Source organism: Lissotriton vulgaris, chromosome 1_2 (assembly GCF_964263255.1).
Source record: "Lissotriton vulgaris chromosome 1_2, aLisVul1.2, whole genome shotgun sequence".
Lineage (NCBI taxonomy): Eukaryota > Metazoa > Chordata > Amphibia > Caudata > Salamandridae > Lissotriton > Lissotriton vulgaris.
In genome coordinates this window covers 76,517,335-76,538,653 of record NC_141686.1, presented here as the reverse complement: position 1 = coordinate 76,538,653, position 21,319 = coordinate 76,517,335, and the positions used below count along the sequence as shown (strand labels likewise).

At 46.7% G+C, this 21,319-nt stretch overlaps 1 protein-coding gene across 3 annotated transcripts in view; it reads left to right on the top strand.

Annotated features, from left to right (window-relative positions):
- The window catches only part of KDM5A (lysine demethylase 5A), a 937,903-nt gene that overhangs the window by 284,618 nt on the left and 631,966 nt on the right, over nucleotides 1-21,319 (top strand). For all 3 annotated transcript variants that reach the window (XR_015307532.1, XM_086952835.1, XM_086952834.1), the window contains one exon: nucleotides 9,667-9,848. Coding sequence is in view for 2 of the 3 variants with exons in the window: in XM_086952835.1 (XP_086808961.1) it covers nucleotides 9,667-9,848 (182 nt within the window). In the remaining variant the exon portion in view is untranslated. The remainder of the gene's footprint in view (nucleotides 1-9,666; nucleotides 9,849-21,319) is intronic.

The following is a 21,319-nucleotide window of genomic DNA, read 5'->3' as shown; positions in this document are numbered from 1 at the left end:
ATGCCCTGGGTACCTATGGTGCCATTTACTAGGGGCTGATAGGTGGCCAGTGTGAGAAGTTGGCCTGATATGCAGTGCTCACTATTCTAGTGAACACTATGTATCAGTCCAGACAACCCTTATTGATGATTGGTTGTAAGTCAACCTTATAGACCAGCTATCCTAGTAGCGTGGATACGAGCAGTCTAAGGCTAAAGACTCGAGAGGGCGTGTTAAGCCAGCTGCTATACCACACATATACCCCTTGAACACCAAGTGAAAGGACACCACACAAGTGTTATGAAAATAAACAGTGTATTTATTAGAATCACAACAGCCCTGTACTCTTTATGAGGACAGGGTACTAAGCACAAAACAAAACTCTTACGAAAATACTTAAGTTGGCACAGTATATACAAATGCCCGAGGGGCACGGAAAACCATATACTCTGAAAGTGGAATGCAAAATACTAGCAGGTAAGTACAGTACTAATAGGCTTTGGAATCGCTAGGACTTGACTATAGAATTGTTAGATTACTTCTAGGAGGCCCAGGGGACTCGGGTGCAGAGTGTGCACTCTCACGCGTGATGCGGGACAAAGTCTATGGTAGCTAGTAAATGCAAAGTTAGTGTTCTCGGGCGAACCCGACCTGGTAGGAGGAAAACGAAAGTGGATCCTGACCCTTGGATAGTGAGGCTATGCTGGGGCACCGAAATGCCGAAGTTACCTAGCCCAGGGGCTGCAGCTGCATAGGTCTCAAAAGACGTCGGGAATCCTCGTAGACGGACCAGGAGCCTGGAAGAAAGATGCTGGCAGGCGACCAGTGAAGAGAGTTCGAAGTGATCCAAGCCTGGATCTTGAAGATGGATGATACCTGAAAACAGAGGGGACCAAGATCGTGACTACTAGCCAGTAGTCAGGTGGCACCAGGAGGGCACCGGATGGTAGTCACCTCGACCAGGTGAGTGGGCGACGAAGGGCTCTGCAGATCTCACGGACCAGGAGGCGTTGTCGGCGACCAGGATGGAGGAGCGAGCTGTCCCACGATGGATGAAGCTGTCGGCGTCGCTGGAGCCAGGATTGGGCAACAAAGCCTTGGCTAATTCAAGCCCACGCGGTGGACCTAAAATGGCGTCTTGAGTGGACCAGGAGGGTCCGGGGTGCTCCTCTCTTGGAAGGGAGCAAGGGCCAGTCTGGAGCAACCAGACCGGCAGCAGTGATGTCGTCGGGCGTCGTTCAGAAGGCCACAAGCCAGCGGGCTAGTAGCCAAACAACGCGGTGACCAGCAAAAAGCAGAAGGGCCCCAAGCAGATCGTGGAGATGCTGGGAGGCTGTACTTCGGTGCTGGAGCTGCTCAGGGTCGGGGCTTCTCGGACTCCAAAGCACTCACCAGAGGGTCACTCGGCGAGCGTGCTGTAAAGAAGTCGTGCAGTCTTGGCGATAGCCGGTCCCTCGAGGTCTCGTCGCACTCACGGTTCTCAGCTTGGCTGTAGAGGTGAGTAGAGGTCAGAGGTGCCAGGGAAGCCGGGTCTCGTCGAGCTGTGTTGTCGGATTCCTGAGGAAGGACTTGCAGCAGACCGCAGTGTTCTTAAGATGGTGCCTGCGGATGCAGGGTGACTACTCCTTAGTCACAAGGGAGAATCTTGAAGAAGAAATCTTGAAGTCCTTTCGAAGAAAGTCGTGTCTTGATTCCAAAGATGATCTCATTTGAACAGGGGGCCCGCTCCTATCTTTATACTAAGAAAAGGGGCTGACCCGGTGACTAGGTCCTGCCTATGGGTGGGACTAGGAGGGGGGTGGTTACACCCCTCTCCCATGCTGGACTTTCCCCAGGCCAAGGGCTGGTGTGCCCCTGGAACTGGTTCTGACCGGCCTATGCGTAGTGAGCACCGGGGTGCCACTCGGCAGTCACCTTCCTGTAAAGCCCTGCCTACCCAGGATACACAAAACCCTGTCTGGGATGGTGCTAGCACCACCCCGGACAGGAAACCCTTTGTCCAAGCTCTCCTCGCTGGAAGGACTCCCAGCAGCAGGAGGTCAGACTCGTGTCTGTGGTGGCAGCATCCATTTTGTGGAGCTGAGGCTTCAGTTAACTTTAACCGGGGTTCACAGTTACATACATGCCGTGTCCCTCTAGAAGGGTGGAATGCTAACCCCGTCGCCAGAATTGGCGAGGGGTTAGTATTCCAATTCGTATGACACCTTACTCGACATGTTTTGATAAAGCAATACCAGAGTTAGCATATAACCGCGAGGATTATAATGCACTTAAGAGTATATGGTATGCGATATCATGGAACAGCTATTAGGACTTGGTTCCGCAAGCTGCAGACAGGCTCAGCTCATGCCCGAGCACCATTTCACACGATTCCAAGCACTCTGCCTTCAGGATTGTCAAGGCCTGCCATAGGAGTGACTGATAGGAATCTATGTGTCCATTTTTAGGGTTAGATATAGGTATACTATATCTAAAGCAAAGGGTGATTACACCACCTAGCCCCAGCCGTCGTGCAGCCAGTTGTGTCAGATTTAGATGGCTAGCCAGGGGTGGCATAATACATGCTGCAGCCCCTGGCAGCCCTGGGTACACCTATGCCCTGAGTTACAGGGTCTGATAAGGTGGCCCAGCACCAATTGGAAATGTACCTAAGGTACATGGAATCCATTTTACAGAGAGAGCAGTAGGCCTGGGGTCCTGATTGGCAGGGTCCCAGGTCGACTATGTCAGAAACCAGCTAAAACACAGGGCAAAAAGTTGGGGGCAACCATAGTCAGGAGGTACCTTCCTACAGCCAGTGATGCCAATTGGGTTTTAGTTTCAACACAGCTTTAGGGAAGGATCACAGGCCCTGGGCACCTGGTTGGCAGGAGCCCAGGGCACAAACAGTCAAAGCACATCAGCAATTCATCAAAAAGTGGGGGCAAACCAATGTAAGAAAGATGGCACTTTCTCACACAACCACCCCTCCCCCCAAACAGAAGGTGATGAGACTAACGTTGCTCTAGGGAGTCTTCATTGTCTAAGTGGAAGAACCTGGAAAGTCCATCTGCATTGGCATGTGCAATCTCTGTAGGCAGATGGACCATTTTAGTACTTTTGAATTTTCCCCTTTCATTTGCATTAGCCATCTGAGAGGTCTGGGGTCAGTTTGAACCACGAAGTGAGTCCCAAACATGGTACCATTTACCAGGGGCTGACCTGTGGCCAGAGATGCCAATTGGGTTAGTTTTGGGGAAAGAGCACAGCCCTGGGAACCTGGTTGGCAGGGACCCAGGGCACATCAAGTAAAAGTGCATCTGTAGTCTGGCAAAAAGTGGGGATTGGGGGTGGGGCGAGTAGGGGGGTTGGATTGGTGGGGTTACTACAACAGAAACCCACTTTCCGATAAGTAACAGGCACACAGATCCAAGTAAATGGAAGGTACGTACCTGAACAATGGAAGAAGTACCCGTAGACCAAAGACGCATCGGATAGACTTCAGTGTTCAAGTGTTATTGTAGTTTAATAAAAAAAAAAAAAAATTTGACATCATTATTCTACATGTTTGTACGAAGCAATACACAAACATAGGTACATATCTGGAGTAAAAATAAATGATTATATACAGAGGGATAAGCTGTAAATTTCTGTTTGCGTATGGTGCTTATGTGGGGAAGAGCCAATTCTTGAGCAGTTTGCTGAAGATAAGGTGGCTGTCCGTGGATCTTATGTTGGGGGGTAAAGAGTTCCGTAGTTTGGCTGCTTGAACAGAGGATGTGCCACCCATGGTTTTTAGGTCTCAGCTAGCGTAGGCTGCGCATGCACAGTCTCGCTTGCAAGATCTTATGTTCTTGGGTAGATTTCACTAGCGAGGTTAAGCCCGCCCATCTTTTCCTTTGGCTGGCATCACCGTTTAGGGTAAACGGTGGCCAGTCATTGGAAAAGAGGTTCCAGTGACGTACTCTTTTCTCTTTTAGAGCCATCCCATTCGGACGGGCTTTCCCGACTTACTGCTGGCGTAAAAGGTTTCTTATCTTCTTTATGGGGCGAAACATATGGCACCATAAAGAAGATAATAAACCTTTTACCACACACGTAAGTCAGGCCAAGCCCGTCCAAGTGGGACGGCTCTTAAACAGAAACTCAGCGTCATGGCGAAGACGGACTTCGGACCTATTGTCCGCTGCTCTTCGGGATTTGTGTCTCTTGTTTGGTTGGAATATGCACATTTTGTTATTGCTTGTGAAAACTTTAATCCTTGCGCTCCCCGTGAGGAACAACTGCAGGAACCGGAGGGGAGGGCAGGTACAGTATGTTTTTTTTCTATCCAGTCACACCCAAGATGGCCGCAATGGAGTGAAGCGCAGAGTTTCTAAAGCATAATCTAGCCCCAAACTCAGCAAAAATATCTGTTTAGCCCGCTCAAACGCTCACCCTGGGTGGCCGCTGACTTATGGAATCACCCGGTTCACCGCCTGAGAAGGTCCGACCATCCTGGCCTGAGTTATTGCACTGCGGCTCCGGACCGAGGCCGCGGGGACGCTCTGGCCTCTATGCAAGAATCGCTGCTGCAGCCGGGCCTGTGGGTGCAGGGCTGCGCCCAGCCTTCGGCGTGGCTGTCTCTTGGCGGTGGGTGGTTGTGGGGGGGGGGGGTCTACCGCGGTGCTGGCGGTGTCCCTAGTGCTGCTTGGCGGCGGCGCTGGTTGCTGGACGTGGCACTGTGCCGGGTGGGCTCCTGTACACGCAAGAAGATCTTCTTGCTAAAGGCGCCATTACACAGTAATTATTACACCCCCGGGGGCTGAAGTCGTCATAGGAAGCTTTCCCTCCCCTAATCCCCGTAACACCCGCCGATGTGGACAACAACACCGCTGGTCGGTGACTACAATTGGGACCGGGTTTCCTCTATTTGGGCTGCCATTGAGACGCAGTGAGGTGCCCTCCCCCACTGGTACCACCGGGGCGGGTGGGTGGGTGGGGGGGGGCGTGGAGGAGGGGGTGGGGGGGTGTGTGTGTGTTTGTGCGTGTGTGTGTGTCTCGGTGTGTGTGTGTGTGTGTGTGTGTGTGTGTGTGTGTCTCGGTGTGTGTGTGTGTGGGTGTGTCTCGGTGTGGGTGTGTGCACATACAATAGGTCTCACCTTTGAGAGAGATTAAGCTATTGGCATTAATAATGACAATGCCATTTATTTATCTGTTTTCAAACCAACCCATAAATGAAAAGTTTGTCATTTACAATGCCAATAGCTCTAACTATTTCGAAGGCGAGACATACTGCATTGTAAATGCTTGTTTTCTTGTATCTTGGGATTTTGAGGCGAGGTGCCATTTTAGAGCGGAGGTTCCTTTGTTGAATGTGTTTGGTGATTTTATTCCTGATGAAGAGAGGTCCCATTCCATGTATTGCTTTGTGGGTGTTACAAAGCACCTTGAACATAGATCTTCTGGCAACCGGTAACAAATGCAGGGCTTTCAAGGCAGGTGAGATGTGGTTTTACGGTTTGATATGCTAGAGTAGTCTGGCAGTTGAGTTCTGAATCCGTTGTAGTCTTTTCATTGTCGTTAAAAGTGATCCATGGTAGAGGCTACTGGCGTAATCGACTTTGGCCAGAACAAGGAAGATGGTAGCTTGGACGTTGTGTGGAAATCGCAAATGATGGAACATTTGTTGCAGCATTTTTATAGGACAAAGCTTGATATGGCTATTTTATCCACTTGGGCAGCCATCGACAGCTTGGATTCCATGGTCATTCCGAGGTTTCTTACTTCCTTCAATACTTTAGGTCGTGATCACAGTTCATCAGACCAGGTGGAAAGCGGTCTTAATGTTTCCAATCGCCACACATGAGTATTTCAGATTTGGAAGCATTCAATTTGAGGCGGCTCCAAGTCATGGCTCTGAGACAACTGAAAATTGGGGAGTTTCCAATGTCTTTGGAGCATTCCTGTTGAAGGAGTATTTGTGTGTCTTCTGCATAGTTATAGCACCTGAGGTGAAATTGATTGATCCGTTCCTGTAAAGACTTCATGTAGATGTTGAAAAGCATGGGCAAGATGATAGAGCTTTGAGGGACCCCTGCTTTTGTGGAGTATGGTTTGGATGAGATGGGTGGGGTGTGGATGACATTACTTCTGTTTTGATGGTAGGACGCAATCCAGTCTGTCTAGAGCAATCCCCTCTATGCCGGCTTCGCCGGCTTTGTAGAGTCTTTGTACCAGATTGTCATGGTCAACCGTGTCTAAGGCAGCCGAGAGGTCCAGGAGGAGAAGCGCAGAAACCCCGTTGCGGTCTACTGTGTTCTTCAGGTCATCCTAGACGGCAAGGAGAGCAGATTCTGTGCCTCTTCCTGGACGGAAACTTGTTTGGAAGTCTGAAAGTATGTCATTCTCTTCAATGAATCGTGACATCTGGGCGAATGCTGCTCTTTCTATCAGTTTGCCCAGGAAAAGTCCATTGTAATGGGTCTGTAGTTGTCAGGGTTCAGCGGGTTCAAGTTTGTTTTCTTCAGTAAAGGGCGTATGTATGACTTTGTGAGATGTTCTGGAAATATTCCGGTAGTTAAGGAATAGTTGATGATTCTTCTTTTGGAGTAGCAGTAGAGGTTGTGGTAGACACGGGTCAGAAGAGCTGCTAGCAGGCCTACTTGCTTTAACCAGGCCCATAAATTCATTGTGTAAGATGTGTTGGAAGGAACGGAGAGGCTGGGTTAGAGTATTCTTGGATTGTTGTTTTGTCAAAGGTTTAGTGCTGGTGCTTTGTCTGTTTCAAGTCTGTGTCTGATTTGTCAGTGTAATGATTTACCAGTTTGTCTGTGAAATCTTGAGTAACAGGATGCGTTCCTTCTTGGCAATTTGATTTGCAAAATTCATAGAATATTTTATATAATTCTTCATTTGCACATTTATCATTTTGAATTCTGTCTGAATCGTTCCTTTCTTAGCTTTTTAGATAGCTGACTTGTATAATGTGTTAATTTTCTGTAGGTGAAATTTGTCTTGTTTGGCGTTTGTTTTGAGCCAGGTAGGTTGCAGCTTTCTAATTTAGTTTTTCATGTCTTTTATCTCTGTTTTTCCAAGGTGCTTTTATCTTTTGTTCTGTTGTGTGGTTTTGAGTGGTATCAGGATTTCAAATGCTTCCTGTAGCCACTCAAATAGTTTTTGAACAGAATTTATTGTTTCCAGATTTGTACTGGATGTTAGTTGTGTTTCTAAGTGTTCCAAATTGAGTTTATTCCACGGTCAATAGGTGGATGGATGCAAGGTAGTTTTAGGTGAGTCGCTTAGTGTTGTTTTATGTTGGAAAGCAAGCAAGTGGTAGTCTGACCATGTGACTGGAGTTATAGTTTTGCAGCGTGAATCTTTCTGGATTCACTATGCTGTGCATATTCCGCGGTCTTGTGGTTGGGTCCGGATTCGTAGTCTTTTCTTTTCTTTGTTTTTTTTTTTTTTGTAGCCCTTGTGGGCGTCGGCGTCACACCTCCTCGGGTGCATTTCCGGTGACGTCGGCATGCTTCCTGCGGAAGCTCCCACTCTTAAGCGCCATCTTCAGATTCTTTTTCCGCGGTCGGGTCTGGATCGTTCCCGTTGGGCTCCAGACATTTTTGGAGAAAGTACTGAAAAGAGTGGAAGTTGGAGGTTAAATGTTAAATGTTGAGGTTACCCAGAACGACCACCAAAGACCTTGATTTAATATTAAAAGTTAGCTTTGGACAATACCATTTCGCGCTGATAGGCAGTATTTCTCTCCATGTGTTTCTATACCCGATGTGTTCCACAGTTAGGTGATTACTTTCCCTCCATGTTAAAGAACAGTAGCTGTTTCAGCATCCAGGCTAAAGTGCTGCATAGCTAAATACATATAAGGTCCCAAAGGTGAGGCTGATTGCATTGCTAATGCTTGTTATCCATTGGAGCTGTGCTGCTAGGTAGTAATGCGCCATGTTGGGCACTGCATGATTAGTTTGGATAATGCCAACCTGCATCGTGAGCCCTACCAAATACATTCTCGCATGGTGCACTCAAGTGAGCAAAAGATTGGGGACCTCATTGTCATTGCTTGATTTTGCTTGGCAGAAGGTGCCACTCATAGTCGTTAATTGTCACTAATAATTACACTATGTAAATGTCACACATAAGCAATCTGAAAGCTTGGCAGCTATGCAACCGTCCAGTGCATTCCTTTCTATCTGGGGAACGCAGCAGCAATGGCGATCCTAACATCTGATTTACACAGTGTGGTCCGTATCACATAAATATGGAAATCGGCTCAAGTAAATGCACTGCCGTGCGCTGTAGTAAAGTAGAAACGTTCAGTCTACCTATAATCGTGCTTATGCAAATAGCTGCAGCAAATGCATAGAACCGATAGCTAGCTGTATGACCCCTTTTAATTCCAAATTTAGTGGTCCGGCGGCCATGTTAAACTAGAAGTTCATCCACAGGTTTCCAGAGATATGGGTTTATGAAGCATGCTAGGTAACATTTGAAAACAAATATTTGGTAGCAGGTGTAAATACAATAAATGCATTTTCAAAATAAAGAGTGATTAGGTCCTTTGCCTATGAGACAACCATTACATTGTACTCCAGATGTAACTTTGAATCATAACTGCTTAAATTAATAGAAAGCAGTGCGCGTATTCCTTCCTGCCGCAGGCATTGCCAACTTTGCTTCTGATTGCGTTCTTTCGCCCACTCCCCGCTTCGCTTTGTTTTGAGCTACTTGGTGCTGGCCTAAACCCTCATTTGCCCTGAGCTTACGTCCAGGAGCTTTGCTCCCACAACCCAGTGGCCTGCTCATCCGCAGCCACCAACCGGAGGCCCCTATCACCCATGGGATAACATAGGGTCTCAGCACTCTGTACCCGGCCGCCCTAGTGCTGCTGAGGATGTAACCAGAGTGCATCCTTGACCCTGGAGGAACCCTGAGTCGGTCTAACCCTAGAATACTAGTTCCCATAACAAAGTTCTTAACTGTTAACCGATAACACTATTTTACTCTATAGGATAAAATTGATAGTTTTTCTGTGAAAGGTTTCTAAGTTTGGAGTACGAAAACCTAAGAAATCCTTTTAAAATTGTACTAAATAACAAAAGCGCTTTTACTCACCTGTTTACAGGAAATGTCCCAGTGCAGTATCCAGGTATTCTCCACTGTGTAAGAAAACTTATCTGCAAAGTAATCTACTGGTCATTTTACAAAAAATCCCATACAAAGTATATGTACTGTATTCTGAAAAGCATTGCATTATCAGTAACACTACTGTAATCAAATCAAAGTACATTTACAATTGCAATCCAAACTGTATTACAACTCCTTTATTAATCTAAAGTATTTGTCGCTTACCTGTGCCAGACTTGCTTGATTCTAGAAAATAAAATAATTAAAAGAATATTTTTATACAAAAACAATTGAACTGAAGTTGTCTTTGAGTGTGTGAGATCATTTGCTGACTGTGCACAAAAAATGCTTAACACTGTCCTGTGATAAAGCCTTACTGCTCGACCACACTACCAAAAATAGAGAGTAAGGTGCTATCTACGCTACCTCTGCCTACCTTTTGGGTTCCACTGGACTCGGTGCACACTATACCTCACTTTGGTATATTGTATGCAGAGCCAGCTTCCTACAAATGTATAACATTTTACCTTTTATGTTTTTTTATTTATTTCAAAACCTTTGCATTAATGAGGTGAACTTCTGTTCCAGGGTGTAGTGATGTCGGAAGAGGAGGTATTTGAGCTGGTCCCTGATGATGAGCGGCAGTGTTTTGCTTGCAGAACTACATGTTTCCTCTCTGCTCTTACCTGCCCCTGTAATCCTGACAGCCTAGTTTGCCTTTACCATCCAATGGATCTCTGCCCTTGCCCCATGCAGAACAAGTGCCTTCGGTAGGTGTGCAGCATATTTTCTTTGAATGCTTTAACTTCAACACCAATTATTATTTTTTGTTTATTTCATTATAATTTCAGTATTTTCAGAAACTAAACATGCTAGAATGTTTTTATATTGTCCCAAGTGATCAACTCAATTTTCCCCCTTAACTGTCCACCTTACTGCTCATTACTTGTTATCACTCTTAGTTTCCCCCCTTGTCAGCCCTGAGCGTATGAAGTTTATTCAAACCATCATCTAGGACTTTTTAGGTCTCGCTGAGCCAACGCGCATGCGTTGCTCTGTGAGAGTTAAGTAAGAGCTTTCAAAAAGGCTCCCAAAATCTGCACCATTTGTCCGCCTGCAGCCTTTGGGAGGACTTTCGCGGCCGCTTTGATGTTCAGTGAGCCGCGCGGCCACTGAGAACATCAAAGCGGCCGCGAAAGTGCTCACCATTTGCCACCCCCTGTCAGGTAATGAGTCATTTGATTTCAAAGTTTCCCTTTTGATGTCACATCTGCAGACCGCTATAAGCATACATACTGTTTCCAACACCAAACATATACTTGGAGTGGCTTTGTGTCTGGCCCTTTCTAATGGTTGGGTGGCATCTCTGTCTGCTTTTGTTTTGACTGATTTTCTCCCTATTCTTTTGTCGCACCGAGAAGCATTTCAGTCTCAGTGTTCTGACTGAATAAGTTGTATCCTTCACTGCATAAATATTTTTTGTTGTTTGTTATAGAACAATCAGTGGGACTCCATGCATTCCCTTGGTCTTTTCCTTACTTCCAAGACGACTAACCATGCCTGCCCATGTCTTGACTCATTGGTTCACATTCTGGTGCGTCCAAGCACTGCCAAAGCCAAGAGTTGTTCAGCCTTCCTAAGTCCAAGACCTCTTAGCCTTGCCAATGCTCAGTTTTTTCAGCAGAGATCTTAAGATGTCTCATGTCAGGTTCAAGTGCCTCACCAACGCCAGTTCTTATAACTGTCTTGAGCTTTTATTTTCAGGTGCGACCACCTGATAAAGTCTTAGTTCTCTTTGTTGTTCCCCGTCATTTATGCCCATGGGAACCTGCTCCATCATACGCAGTCCGCCCAGGGAATCTTTGTACCTACACTTTCTAAAAAATGGAAAGGTTAATTTAATATAAAAAAAATACTTTACATTGCTAGGGGTTGTAGGAGAGTAGTGTCTGCAATCCTATGGTCATCCACTATTTTTGCTTTTTGCTTCACTGGTTTACGACTTTCCCTGGCTGTGGGCCTGCTAATCAGACCCACAGCCTAGCTGTTCTCTCTCTAAATTGACAACCATGTACCTTAGGTGCATTTACCAATTGGTACTGGGCCACCTTATCAGTCCCTGTACAGTGTACTATAGGTACCCAGGGCATAGATGTACCCTGGGCCTACCAGGGGCTGAAGCATGTATTATGCCACCCCTGGCTGGCCATCTAACCAGACACAACTGGCTGCACGACAGCTGGGGCAAGGTGGTGTAATCACCCTTTGCTTTAGATATAGTTACCTATATCTAAACCTAAAATGGGCACATATATTCCTATCAGTCACTCCTACGGCAGGCCTTATCAATCCTGAAGGCAGAGTGCTTGGAATTATGTGAGATGGTGCTCTGGCATGAGCTGAGCCCGTTTGCAGCTTGCGGAACCAAGTCCTAATAGCTGTTCCATGATAACGCTATACCATATACTCTTAAGTGCATTATAATACTCGTGGTTATTGCTAACTTTGGTATAGCATTATCAAAACATGTCGAGTAAGGTGTCATACGAATTGGAATACTACTCCCTCGCCAATTCTGGCGACGGGGGTAGCATTCCACCCTTCTAGAGTGACACGACATGTATGTAACTGTGAACCCCGGTTAAAGTTAACTCGAGCCTCAGCATCACAAAATGGATGCTGCCACCACAGACACAAGTCTGACCTCCTGCTGCTGGGAGTCCTTCCAGCGAGGGAGGCTTGGACAAAGGGTTTCCTGCCTTGGGAGTTGCTAGCACCACCCCAGACAGGATTTTGTGTATTAGGTAGGACAGGGCTGAAAGGAATGAGACATGCCTGGGGCACACAAGGTGTCCCTGTGCATACTCTGGTCTAAACCAGTTCCTGGGGCACTCCATCCCCAGAGCTGGCGCAAGACCGGACAAAGGATAGGGGGTGTAACCACCCCCCTTCCTGGTCCCACCCAGAGGAGGGACCTAGTCGTAGTACAGCCCCCTTTAGCCGGATAAAGGTAGGAGCTGGTCCCATTCCAAATTAGATTATCCTGAACAACTTTACAAGAAGAAACTCTGGACTTCGACGTCTGCTCCACAGAAGACTGAAGAAATCTCCCTTGTGGGCAAGGAGTGTCCACCCTGCACAAGCAGGCACCATCAGCGTCCAGCGGCTTCACTTTGTCGTCTTCCTTCCCGGATCCAGACTTCAGAGCCCGACGAGACCCGGATTCCCAGACTTCTCCGACCTCTACCTACATCTGCAGCACAGCTGAGATCCGTGGGTGCGACGAGACACGTGGGACCGGCCATCTTGAAAGAAGCAGCACCTCGCTCCAGCACGATTTCAGAGGCATCCTCGTCCAAGTGCTTTGGGGACTGAGAAGCCCCGACCCCGAGCAGCTCCTGCACCGAAGACCAGCCTTCCAGCATCCACGAGATCCGCGTGGGGCCCTTCTGCCTGTTTGCTGCTCGACGCGTTGTCTGGTCACTTGCCGGCTGGCTAGTGACCTCCTAGACGACGAAACCCGACAACTTCACTGCTGGTCTGGTTGCTCCAGACTGACCCTTGCTCCCTTTCAAAAGAGGAGCACCCTGGACCCTCCTGGTCCACTCCAGACGCCGTTTCCACTCACCGCGTGGGTTGCCTTTGCCAAGGCCTGTTGACTCCGAGTCCGAAGCTGACACCGCCGACAGCGAGAGCCTGCGTGGGACAGCTCGTGCCTCCATCCTGGTCGTCGAAGACACCACCTGGTCCACGTGGCTGCAGAGACAAGCGTCCACCTTCACCTGATCGCGACGACGACATCTGGTTCCACTCCAGTCACTGGCTAGTGACTTTGAACATTATCCCCCCTGCTTTCAGGTTCTTCTCTTCACTGATCCACCCTTGGATCACACCGGACATCTTCCTCCTGACCGCCTGCAGCATCTTTTCCTCCAGGCTCCATAGACTTCAACGCCAGAACCCGACACGACTTGGCACCTATGCACCCGCAGCCTGTCTGTGAGGTAACACGAGCATTTCGGTGCAGCCTGTGGGTGAGGTAACACAAGCATTTCGGTGCTCAAGGGTAGCTTGACTCTCCTAGTGTCCAGTTCCACAGTCGTTTTAGTCCTAACTAGTCCGGGACGTCCGTACTCATCTTTTTCTTAAAACTGTACTGTCCATAGACGTTTGTACGCATCTCGCGTGTGAGTTCACACTCTGCACACGCGTTCCCTGGGCCTCCTATTACCTACCTCAAGTTAGTATAGCGTGGTCCCAGCGATCCTACAGCCTCTGGACCGCTCCATTCCAATTATTGACTTTCACATTCCACTTACTTAGTATATGGTTTGTCGTGCCCCTAGGGCACCATTGTAAATTGTGCAACTTAAACGTATTTTTCCTAAGAGATTGTCATGTGCTTAGCCCTCTGACCTCATAAAGAGTTCAGAGGTGTATGTTAGTTAATAAATACTTGTTTATTTTCATAGCAACCTGTGTGGTGTCCTTTCACTTGGTATTCAAGGGGTTATATGTGGTAAAACAGCTGGCTTCACATGCTAAAAGATTTTAGCCTAAGACTGCTTTGTCCATGCTACCACTAGGATAGCTGGTCTATAAGGTTGACTTACAACCAATCACCATAAGGGTTGTTTGGCCTGATATATGATGCTCACTAGTTCTAGTGATCACCTTGTATCAGGCCAACTTCTCACACTATCGATCTATCGCCCTCTATCTATCTATTGCCCTCACTCTATCAATCTATCGATCGCCCTCTATCTATCGATCGCCCTGTATCTATCGATCGCCCTCTATCTATCTATAGCCCTCACTCTATCTATCGATCGCCCTCTATCTATCTAGCGATCGCCCTCTATCTAGCGATCGCCCTCTATCTATCGCCCTCACTCTATCTATCGCCTTCACTGTATCTATCGATCGCCCTCACCCTATCTATCGATCGCCCTCACCCTATCTATCGATCGCCCTCACCCTATCTATCGATCGCCCTCACCCTATCTATCGATCGCCCTCACCCTATCTATCGATCACCCTCTATCTATCGATCACCCTCTATCGATCACCCTCTATCGATCGCCCTCTATCGATCGCCCTCTATCGATCGCCTTCTTATCTATCACCCTAACTCTATCTATCGATCGCATTCACTGTATCTATCGATCACCCTCACCCTATTTATCGATCGCCCTCACCCGATCTATCGATCGCCCTCACCCTATCTATCAATCGCCCTCTATCTATCGATTGCCCTCTATCTATTGATCGTCCTCTATCTATCTATCGCCCTCACTCTATTCCCCTCACTCTATCTATCGATCGCTCTCTATCTATCTATCCATCGCCCTCTATCTATCGATCGCCCTCACTCTATCGATCGCCCTCACTCTATTTATCGATCGCCCTCACTCTATCTATATATCGCCCTCTATCTATCTATTGCCCTCACTCTATCGCCCTCTATCTATCGATCGCCCTCACTCTATCGCCCTCACTCTATCTATCGCCCTTACTCTATCTATCGCCCTCACTCTATTGATCGCCCTCACTCTATCTATCTATCGCCCTCACTCTATCTATCGCCCTCACTCTATCTATCGCCCTCCCTCTATCTATCGCCCTCCCTCTATCTATCGCCCTCCCTCTATCTATCGCCCTCCCTCTATCTATCGCCCTCCCTCTATCTATCGCCCTCACTCTATCTATCTTTCGCCCTCCACCTATCTATCGCCCTCACTCTATCTATCTTTCGCCCTCCACCTATCTATCGCCCTCACTCTATCTATCGCCCTCCCCCTATCTATCTATCTATCGCCCTCCCCCTATCTATCTATCGCCCTCCCCCTATCTATCGCCCTTCCACTTTCTATCGCCCTCACTCTATTTATCGCCCTCTATCTATCGCCCTCTATCTATCACCCTCTATCTATCGCCCTCTATCTATCTATTGCCCTCACTCTATCTATTGCCCTCACTCTATCTATCGCCCTCATTCTATCTATCGTCCTCACTCTATCGTCCTCACTCTATCTATCGTCCTCACTTTATCTATCGTCCTCTATCTATCTATCGATCGCCCTCTATCTATCGCCCTCACTCTATCTATCGATCGCCCTCCCTCACTCTATCTATCGCCCTCCCTCACTCTATCTATCGATCGCCCTCACTCTATCTATCGATCGCCCTCACCCGATCTATCGATCGCCCTCATTTTATCTATCGATCGCCCTCATTTTATCTATCGATCGCCCTCATTCTATCTATCGATCGCCCTCATTCTATCTATCGATCGCCCTCACTCTATCTATCTATCGCCATCACTCTATCGCCCTCACTCTATTATTGCCCTCACTGTATCTATCGATCACCCTCACTGTATCTATCGATCACCCTCACTCTATCTATCGATCACCCTCACTCTATCAATCGCCTTCACCCTATCTATCGATCGCCCTCACTCTATCTATCGATCGCCCTCACTCTATCTATCGCCCTCACTCTATCGATCGCCCTCACGCTATCGATCGCCCTCACTCTATCTCTATCTATCTATCGATCGCCCTCACTCTATCTATCGCCCTCACTCTATCTATCTATCGCCCTCACTCTATCTATCGCCCTCACTCTATCACCCTCACTCTATCGTCCTCACTCTATCTATCGCCCTCACTCTATCTATCTATTGCCCTCACTCTATCTATCTATCGCCCTCACTCTATCTATCGCCCTCACTCTATCTATCTATCGTCCTCTATCTATCGATCGCCCTCACTCATTCTATCGATTGCCCTCACTCTATCTATCGATTGCCCTCACTCTATCTATCGATTGCCCTCACTCTATCTATCGATTGCCCTCACTCTATCTATCGATCGCCCTTACTCTATCTGTCGATCGCCCTCACTCTATCTATCTATCGCCCTCCCCCTATCTATCGCCCTTCCACTATCTATCTATCGCCCTCACTCTATCTATCTATCGCCCTCCCCCTATCTATCGCCCTTCCACTATCTATCGCCCTTCCACTATCTATCACCCTCACTCTATCGATCGCCCTCCCTCACTCTATCTATCGATCGCCCTCACCCATTCTATCGATCGCCCTCATTTTATCTATCGATCGCCCTCATTCTATCTATCGATCGCCCTCTATCTATCGCCATCACTCTATCTATCTATCGATCTATTGCCCTCACTGTATCTATCGATCACCCTCACTGTATCTATCGATCACCCTCACTGTATCTATCAATCGCCTTCACCCTATCTATTGATCGCCCTCACTCTATCTATCGCCCTCACTCTATCTATCGCCCTCACTCTATCTATCGCCCTCACTCTATCTATCGCCCTCACTCTATCTATCGCCCTCACTCTATCTATCTATTGCCCTCACTCTATCTATCTATCGCCCTCACTCTATCTATCTATCGCCCTCACTCTATCGCCCTCACTCTATCTATCACCCTCACTCTATCTATCGCCCTCACTCTATCTATCGCCCTCACTCTATCTATCGCCCTCACTCTATCTATCTATCGCCCTCACTCTATCTATCGCCCTCACTCTATCTATCGCCCTCACTCATTCTATCGATCGCCCTTACTCTATCTATCGATCGCCCTTACTCTATCTGTCGATCGCCCTCACTCATTCTATCGATCGCCCTTACTCTATCTATCGATCGCCCTCATTCTATCTATCGATCGCCCTCTATCTATCGCCATCACTCTATCGCCCTCACTCTATCTATTGCCCTCACTCTATCTATCGCCCTCACTCTATCTATCTATTGCCCTCACTCTATCTATCTATCGCCCTCACTCTATCTATCTATCGCCCTCACTCTATCTATCTATCGCCCTCACTCTATTTATCTATCGCCCTCACTCTATTTATCTTTCGCCCTCACTCTATCTATCGCCCTCACTCTATCTATCGCCCTCACTCTATCTATCGATCGCCCTTACTCTATCTATCTATCTATCTCCCTCCCCCTATCTATCTATCGCCCTCCCCCTATCTATCGCCCTTCCACTATCTATCTATCTATCGCCCTCACTCTATCTATCGCCCTCCCCCGATCTATCTATCTATCGCCCTCCCCTATCTATCTATCGCCCTCACTCTATCTATCTATTGCCCTCACTCTATCTATCTATCGCCCTCACTCTATCTATCGATCGCCCTCATTCCATCTATCGATCGCCCTGGAGTAGTGTGGCTCACTGGGTAGAGGCGGCAGACCCAGAAGCAGAGGACGGCCAGGGACCAGGGTTCAATTCCCGACGCGGCAGGGTGTTTGGGCCAATGTCAGCGGGCTCGATGAATCTCGCCTCGGTGTCACTCTGACCATGGGTTCCACTCAGCAACTCTGGGCAATAGCTTGCTTAGTCTCCACAAACGGCCCCGGGGATGCCTGGCTTCACCCTGGGGGTGCCCAATAGGGACCATCTCACAGGGAAAGCCAGGACGGGTTCCCCAGTGTTATACAGCGCTAGGAAACCTACGGGTAGCAGTGCGCTTTACAAGCTCAAATACATACATACATACATACATACATACACTCTATCTATCAATCGCCCTCACACTATCTATTGATCGCCCTCTATATATTGATCGCCCTCTATCTATTGATCGCCCTCGATCTATCGATCGCCCTCGATCTGTCGATCGCCCTCGATCTATCGATCGCCTTCACTCTATCTATCTATCTATCTATCTATCTATCTATCTATCTATCTATCTATCTATCTATCTATCTATCGCCCTCACTCTATCTATCGCCCTCACTCTATCTATCTATTTATCTATCTATCAATCTATCGCCCTCCCCCTATCTTATCGCCCTCCCCCTATCTTATCGCCCTCCCCCTATCTTATCGCCCCCCCATCTTATCGCCCCCCCCCCTATCTTATCGCCCCCCCCCTATCTTATCGCCCCCCCTATCTATCGCCCTCCCCCTATCTATCGCCCTCCCACATCTATCTATCGCCCTCCCCAACTATTTATCGCCCTCCGCCTATCTATTGCCCTCACTCTATCTATCTATCACCCTCACTCTATCTATCTATCACATCACCACAGCATCACTCTGCTCCACCACAGCATCACTCAGGGGCACCACAACATCACTATGCGATACCTTAGCATCACTGAACGCCACAGCATCACTCGTCACCACCACATCGCTCAGTGCCACCACAACATCAATCTGTGCAACCATTCAACAACAACTGGTTCAAATATGTTCTCTCAATATTTCAAGCTTCATTACAAATGTCACAAAAAGATGTTAATATTTCACTTCTGTTCTTGGATTTTCGTCACAATAAAATACACTGAACATAATCTTCACAAAAGTTATCTACAAAAGTTTAAGCTATTGCCATTATAAATTACAATAACTTTTATTTAAGTACTAGCTTACCCGTTGCTCGTTGCTGCGATCTCAGAAGAAAGGAAATTTAAGGAAACTTGTTATGATAACATTCAATTTACATTGTGTCATTTTTATTGAAACTTATTCATTTTAATATGGAAAACATTTTAAAGTGTTGTTTTAATTCTGTTTATTTATTCGAGTGCTTGTGGATACACTGTTTGTTTAGTTTTTCCGTCTGGTGCGTACACGAATAAATCAGAAGGTTTTCCAACGCGTGAATTGCCACATACAGTTGTCCATGTGAGAAGCACGGATTCTCTAAATCTAGTCCACACACTTGCAGCGATTGTCCTTGTGCTTTGTTGATGGTCATTGCAAAAGCGAGTCGCACCGAAAATTGTAAACGTTCAGTATTGGAAAGATTATTAGGGCCCTGGGGTGCCGGGGGCCGATATTTAACACATTTTTCTTTTCTTTTTTTTGCCAGAAACCTTCGCGGGAGTGTACTCAACAACTTTTAACACATGTTTTATTTTTTTTTTGCCAGAAACCTTCGCGGAAGTGTACTCAACAACTTCCCAAAGTTTCACGCCGATCGGATGAATGTTGTAGAAATTCATAAAGGACAAACAGACAGACAGACAGACAGACATGCATTCGTTTTTATATATTTATAGATTAATTCTATAAAAAAATGAAAAGCCATTGTTATTTGTAATATCAATACATTTAAATCACGTAAATACAACACATATTTCATTACAAATGCTATATGTGTCACATTTGCGAAAGTTATAACTATTGGCATTGTAAATGACCAAGCTATTAATTTAGCTATTTTCAAAACCAACACACAAATAAAAAGTTTAATTTACAATACCAATAGCTCAAACTATACTAATGCGAGACCTATTGCATTGCAAATGCTTGTTTGTTTTCCACTGTGCATCACACAGATGTGGGATCCGTGCTCACTGTGTCACAGGACTAAATCTACAACTCGCTGAGCAGGCCTAACTAGGCCACAACTGACCTTGGATTGCTTGTGTTCCTATTCAGAGAGGTCCTGACTTGGATTTTTGGTATGACCGTTCCTACTGGATGAGTGTCATTGCTGAATTGCATATGGCTAAATCCTGTTTGAGGTTGCTTGGTGGGCAAAAATATTATAGCCTGGAATGCGGCTTGTAGGAAGCTAGCACTTTATATACTAGACCAAAATGAGGTGCACTGTGTGATGAGGTTTCAAGCAACCCTTATTGGTTTTCAGTGGCAAAAACCAGCATTTTCAATGCAATTGGTGTAGCATTTGGGAGCGTTAAAGCTTTTGGCATTGTAAATGACTGACTTTTATTTATGTTTTTTTAAAAGCAAAACATATGAGACATTGCTATTTTGTATGCCAATAGCTTACACTCTCGCAAATGTGAGACTATTTTAATGGTGGCCGTGCCCATTTAGTTAGACACTACTCTCACATTCAGGTTACAGCGAGCCATGTCTAAAGAAAGGGTCATGGCCGCCAATAAAGTGAACCCGCGTATGTGGCACTTTCACATAAAGTGGGAAAAAATGAATTAACTTAGAAAGGTTCTGGAGCGCTGCCGCCAAAGTGACAGCGGCTGCGCTATTAATTAATTAAATAAATAAGCGCAGGCGCAAATGCGAAAGCAGACTGCTCGATAAATTAAATAATTAAATAAGCGCAGCTGCTATAATTAAAGCGGACCGTGCTGTAATTTAATTTTAAAGCACACGTGTAATTACACAGTAAAAAGGCCGATCATTCTAGGCGGTTACAAATGCAGACAAGGCGGTACCAAGGAGGGACTAGTAATTCTCTTTACAAATGAAAAGCAAATATTGTGCAAGTACAGTAACAGGAGACAATTGAAAAGATGACATGGGCGAAGCTTCTATGCCTAACCTCAATACAGCATGCCTCGCAGAGCAGCGCATGCACTGCCCAGGCTCGACATAATGATAATACTAAGTGCTGTCTTTTGTCAGATTTTGACAGATAAGTAAACAGTTAATTTAAATGCGTCTTTATGTAGCAGTGCTTTCCTATGGGAATAAAAAGGCATATGTTGCATACAGTTATTTACGGTCGGTTTCTCAGTGTCTCCTTCAGGACTTAGTGTCGTAGGGGGCCAAGGTCCAAAGTATCACCAGCAGTTACTCAGTACCTGCCAGTGGGCATTCGGGTATAGAGGTGCTGGTTGGGGTTTGTCACTTTGCATCCTACTCCGGTGAAAGGAGGTGGGTACCACTTAGAAACAGGCTGTAGAGGGGGACTCTGGGCACGCCAAACGGAGGGCTTGGGTCACAAGGGTGTTGGGAGCAGGGTGGCACAGCCAGTCCATTGGCTCCCAGTGTAGGAAGCTGGCTCTTTATATAGTGGACCAAAACATCATCGTAAGTACTTTTAGAGAGAGTGATTTTTCATCATTGTGTTCTCAAAGCGGTTTTGGTATCCTATGTGGGGAAAAAACATACTGCATCTGATAGAGATTATTAGTAGTAGATTCCTAACCTTACAATTTCCCCCAGGCGTCAGTCTAGATCCAAAGATTTTTCAACAGCAGTACACCTGCACATCAGTAGGTGGCATCAGTCAGTTCCACGTCCATCGTCCGCCGTCTCGATCCCCTTAATCCCCCTGCCTTTCTGAGACTTCCGGATCAGCTTTCCTTGTTCAAGTCTCATTATAAATAGGTGCCTTAAGGGCCTTACTCAATTGTTTCCTCCAGTCCCTTACATAATGCCCCTGTGGGATTTGAATTTATTCTTGACTTTTTATGTTCGCTCCCTTGGAGCCTCCTGATAATTGCCCTCTTAGACTTCTAACT